Here is a 6,000-nt window from a genome sequence, read left to right as displayed (position 1 = left end):
AATTTTGTATCGTCGTGGTAGACTCTACTCTACATTTCAATATTAATTGCCTTTCCTTATAGTGTCTACGATATGAAGATTACGAAATTCAATTAATGAATCAATTTTGTCTATTAAATGCATCCTGTTCAGACACATATCAACACGACTTTTACATAGAAATTATAACGTACTCGTCATAAAAATGATCAAAAAATAATTACCTAATATCATAAAATAAATTGGAAAACGAAAAATAATTATCACAAATTATTGACAATATAGACGAGTCAGACCGGAAATCGAATTGTCCAATCGCGGCGCGGGAAAGCGAGCAATATGGCGTCGGTTCCGCTCGTAACGTTTATGGGAAACAACATCGGTAACTAATAACACGGACTCAATCGTTAAACGTCTGTGTCAATTGATTTTGTCTGTTTGTTTATATTGATTCATTTTGTAATTGTTATTACTTTTTGACGTTTATTTGAATTTTGTTTTTTGTCTGTTATCCCGTTATTGCTAAGATTATTTTGATTGCTTATAGGTCATCATAATAATATTGTTGGTAATATATTTATTTTGATTATCAAACACTAGTAAAATATATTTCTGCGGTGTAATATATACCAGTCTATTTGATTCCATCTTCAAATTTAAGTACTAAATATTTTATTTATTTAAGTATTAGTGACACGCTATGCTAGCATTATTACAAGTAATATACATAAAATGTCAGTTTGATTTATAGCTGTGGACATAAAAAACATATACTTACTTCACAAAATCAACATTCAGTTACATTCAAGAGCATAATAGCATGTAATTAAATTAAAAAGAACCGCACAGAGACCCGTTGCACCCTAAATATAATGCCCTCGTAAAAAAAACTTAATGTGGAATTAGATTGCATTTTCCACATCAGTCGGCCCGAAAACCACATGGCGTGAAGTTTGGCCCAATGTAAACATTACAAAATGGCCGACTTTAATGAGTTTACTATACTAGCTTGTGTGATTTGGTAGGTTGTTTCTGTATTTCTCATTCAAAAATTATATTATTGATTTTTTATAAGTTTGGCGCAGTTTGTTCTTTACTTCGGAATGTGAGTCTCTACCGTCTATTTATGCCGCTAAGCGTAAATAAACATTGTGTGCAACAATTGTTGGTAATTATTAGATTAAATACCAATGGATGCAGATTGACGCAGTGTACTTTGATGTAGGGATTTGTAAATCAAAATTTTGGTATTTTTTTAATAATGTTTTTTGTTTAAATGCCGTTTTGACGCTTATTATTATGTAGTGTACTCGTTTTGTCATTCATTGGTATTAAATAAATATTTTTTTATGTATAAGAATAAAATAAAAAAAAAACAAAATATTTGGCGTAGAAAAAAAATCTCTGCAATGAATCTACATTATCACTCTTTATTTGCAGAATTAAGTTTGAATAAAAATGATTGAGATTGAAACTGACTGTTTTACCGCAAAATTATTGACACTTTTCATCTTTTTGAAAACTCTATTTGGCCTGCGGTAGATATTCCTAGATGGTTACCGTTCCGGAACCTAAAGTAGAGCCTATTTTTTCATGCGGATAACGCATCGACGATTACTCTAGTATTGTAATTTTTGGAAATAGTGTATTTTAGTAGAATATAAGCAAACTAATGTTTTATTAAAAACAAAAATATGTAGTATCCAAAATTTTGAATTACAAAACACTGCACACCGTTGCACTTATACCATTGGTCTAGGTATAATTTATGGTATTACTGTGGTATAAGATCTTATAATATACATATTATAGGTGTTGGTCTGATCATATAAGAGAAGTTTCATGAAAAATAGTCGTTATTGAAGCTTCATCATGTACTTATTGTTATCCACTTTCAATAAGTATGATCATATTGAAGCTAGAACCGCATTATATTTTTTTCTTTTTTTCTTTTGTTTATTATTCTTGCTTATTCTGCTTATTCTTGCTTGCTTAAATATTTGTGCAAACAACAATACTCGATATAAATATTAAAGAAGAAATAAACAATCAATAAATAAACAATCATAAGTTTAAAGTAAAACAATCAATAATCATTGACGGTGAAATTAGTAATCATCACATGGTATATATGATGCGGATTGTTAAAAAGGTATTTTATATCTGATATTTTTTTCCCACAATTATGGATTTAGCATGCGCTTGGATATATAAGAAAAAAAGCTTTTGCGACAATATAGTTGTCAAGATTGAACTGATGGCAAAATACAAATTCTAAATTCAATTAAGAATTCATATTATGTCTCACAAAAATACGTTAGTATTTTTCCTTCGCGTTTTCCTTGTCTGATTCAAATCAGTTCGATGATCGATTCATAAACTTTATCATATGCTTATTATACGTGCCTAAAATGCTTATTTTTTTACCTCTATGTTGTAAATGTTATAAATAATGTTTTGGATTTAATTAGCAATGCTATTGGGCAACAAATATTTAATCGAAATTAGAAAATATTTTTATACTGTTTTAAAAATATTTTTGAGGCATGACTTACATAAAACGGGCTATACAAATCAAACTGTTTGGTATAAGAACCCAGCTTAAAAATATTTAAAAAAAAAAAGATAATATTATGATATAGAATGCATGCACTGAGGTAGTCAAAGACCTGCAACTTAGATCTATTGTTTTGTTACCTAAAAAATAGCAGTAGAAAGAACACAATAACGATGATTTTTTAAACCCATTTCATATAAGTTTAAAAATTTTACAATTATTAATCTTAGTTCAAAACGAATTACCTACAAGTTAATATTGACAGTCTTAAGTGGTGTTTTGAAAGATAAATATTTACTAAGTAACATTTGATTATTTTAGTTATTAACTACTTTGGTTTACAGAAGTAAAACCTATTAATTTCTACAATTATCTTATAAATTGTAAATGAAGGAAAGTGGCAATTTCTACGCTGACAAACGTCCACCTTATCGATGCTAAATAATGGAGCGAGTAGTTAGAGCGCGTCTTCATCCCGGCAATTAACCGCCACCCCGTGCCAACCCCGGTGCACCCCGCCGCCCCCGCGCCCCCCGCGCCCGAGCCCCTCGCCCGCCTAAATTAATCACACCAAGAATCTCGCCCCCCAATCCAGGGCCGGATTAAAAAGTTTTATTGGAGAGCCGAGTGTGACAGTCCGACGCGCCTAGTCGGTGGGCGCGCGCCAATGGCGAGGTGGCAGTATGATGGCTCGCCGCTCCCATTGGCGGGCCGTCGCTTCGCCACGCCCGGTCCCGACGCCCGCACCAGGGCTGTCACACGCCACGTCAGTTGACCGAGGCGCGTCGACCCGTCAGCCGTATCCCGCGCTACCTCGCCGCTTTGTGAGAGCTAACGGAACGATTCGATTTATTGTTGTGACTTTTGTGTGATGGATCTGTGAACGGACATGGAGGAGGAGTCGATGTCTGGACACAGCTGTTCGGAGGACGATATCAGTGTGGGTCGGCCGTCGCCGGCGCCGTCGCGCTCGCCGTCACCGCACGATTACTTCAGACCATTGAAGCGGCTGAAGATGGCCTCGGAGCCGGTGGAAGAACGGCGCGGTGAAGGCGTCAAGAGTTTCTCCATACTGGACATTCTGTCTCACAGTCCGCGTACACCACCGCGCATAGTCCGCCCGTGGGACGCGTCAGGGTTCGAAAGACTGCAGAGGCTGCAGCGGTTGGCGGGCGCGGCGCTGCTGGATGGCGAGCGATGGCGGCTAGCGGCGCTGGGTCTGCTGAGGCCGCGGGACATGGCGCCGGCGGAGTGCTGCGATTCCGCCTCCGAGAGGTCCTCGTCTGCGTCAGACTGCTGTTCGGAGCCGCGGAGGGCGCCGCAGCAGAGCTCCACCGCTCCTCACACGCCCCTGGATGCTCTCTTCCATATGACGAGCAAAACATTCGAAGCCAACAATGCTGACAACGGAGGTAAGTTACTGTACACCACGAGTCATAGCAAATAGATACATAACAAGATACAAACATTTTGATATATGTCTAAATAGAATTTTGTTACTGTTAAAGTTGAATGCAAATATGTACCACTCACAAGCAAAAGGTAAAAAATAATTGTGACAAAAAATCAGACAATCACACACAACGCTCGATTCCAAAGGAAAGAAGTTGTGATATTAAAATTCACAATGAGCTATTATACCATTCTAATTGACTATAATTCATAGTTTTACTTCGCCTGCTATTCATGCTTTTACCACGTTAATTTGTTCTTTCTCTTAAAAAGAAATAAAAAAAGGTTTTATGTTATGAAAAAGCGATTTTAGAAACACTAGTATTGTGTTGTGAGAGATAAATTTAAATCATTTTGAAGCATAGCGTTCGAGTTGATGTTTTTGTGCATAACGTTAATTAGGCCTAGTACAAATTGACAGATTCAAATACTACGTGTCCAATTACGGCCCCCTACAATGTGTCACTGGTTTAGATGGCATTTTTAACATGTATTTTTATTTTGACATGTTAATTATAGCAACTTTAAAATATAAACGGTTTCACTTTAGTTTTAATTTCTTCCATACATTGTTACAATGTTATTTCAATGCTAAGTTGCAATGTCATTTCATAGAATGGGTTTCTGTGATTATTTTACTCATACATATAAAATGTAATTGGTGATATTTAAAAGGTCTTTACAAAATTGCAAACAATGTGTTATAGTTTAATAGAAAATAACTTTTTATGTAATTCATCCAAAGGAGCGATTAATTTTATTCCATATTTTATATATATCTTTTGATTTAAAATAACCATGTTAACAATGCAAATTGCACTTAACATGACTAAACATAAAGTACACTATACAATAATCGAAAAGAAGCATTCTAATAAACTTTCAAACTCAATATAAACCGCGAGTTTAAAATCAATGCATTCCCGTTTCATTTTGTAACAGTATTAAGATTCTATTTTTAAAATACCAAGTTCTATATTTAACGGAAGCTTGATTTAATTACACTGCAGTTTATATTTGTAGTACTTATCTACTTCTTAACAACTGATTTACTGAAGAAGTCATGAAAACCGGAATTTACCTTTTCCGTCGCTAAATATCCGATATACTATTAGAATAGACTTAATTATAAATAAAGAATTTGATTTCATTATCTGTACTAAATTTTATTTAAAGTTTAAAATATATAGGTTTTAAATACAATTATATAACAATACAATATGCTGTGTGGTAGGCAGAGAACAATGTGTTTCTTAGATTATTGTGAGCAGTTTTACGATTTTTTACAATCACTGCGCTAGCACAGTGTCAATAAAATGTATATCTCATCAATATTCCATTATCTTAATCCAGTTTAATTGTGCGTTTAATATAACATGCTTTAATATATTCATTCTTGGCATAATTTTAACACGGGCCGGACTTCAATGACCTTTGAACGCAAAAGCAGCGCGGATGGTGTGAGATAAACTTATAGTGATATTGTCCCGATTGCCCGATTTTGTCCTAACCCAAAAGCCAAAGCGTACTATTAAACCAAACCGGCGACATAAATGTTACATAATATATACGTATTTCATTTTAAAAATAAAAATAACAAAATGTCAATATGCCGCGTGGTAAGCAGAGAACATGTTATCTTATATTTTTGTAAGCAATTTTACAATGATTTATAATTTCACAATTTCTCTTTAATGATATGTATATTTATGACATTGCTAAAAATGAACACTAACAATTTTAACGAATAACGTAACAAATGAAAAAAATACAATTTTAAAGAACACCTTTTTCATTTTGTGTTGAAATGTATAAATTATATTATTATATTGATGATATAATGCACAGACAATACTTTTTTAATTAGTCATCACTACATGAAAGATTTAAAAGTCTTATTTCTATTTAAATATTTATTATTTGCCAACAGCGTACAACCGTTCAGGCATAGTGGATATCACTCCGGCGTAAAATTTCACACAGATTATAACTTTGATTCAATATATAATAAA

The 6,000-nt window shown here is 34.0% G+C and overlaps 1 protein-coding gene across 1 annotated transcript in view; it reads left to right on the top strand.

The window, feature by feature from the left end:
* The first annotated feature begins 3,321 nt into the window (after positions 1-3,321).
* Positions 3,322-6,000, top strand: part of LOC115442852 (homeobox protein BarH-like 1b) — a 73,417-nt gene continuing 70,738 nt past the window's right edge. The window contains 1 exon segment of the mRNA XM_030168044.2: positions 3,322-3,948. Within this exon segment, the coding sequence (XP_030023904.2) occupies positions 3,426-3,948 (523 nt within the window). The 5' untranslated portion in view covers positions 3,322-3,425.

The sequence above is a fragment of the Manduca sexta genome, chromosome 18 (genome assembly GCF_014839805.1).
Source record: "Manduca sexta isolate Smith_Timp_Sample1 chromosome 18, JHU_Msex_v1.0, whole genome shotgun sequence".
Taxonomy (NCBI): Eukaryota; Metazoa; Arthropoda; class Insecta; order Lepidoptera; family Sphingidae; genus Manduca; species Manduca sexta.
Note: the sequence above shows the minus strand (reverse complement) of the source record. Positions and strands in the feature narration are given on the sequence as shown.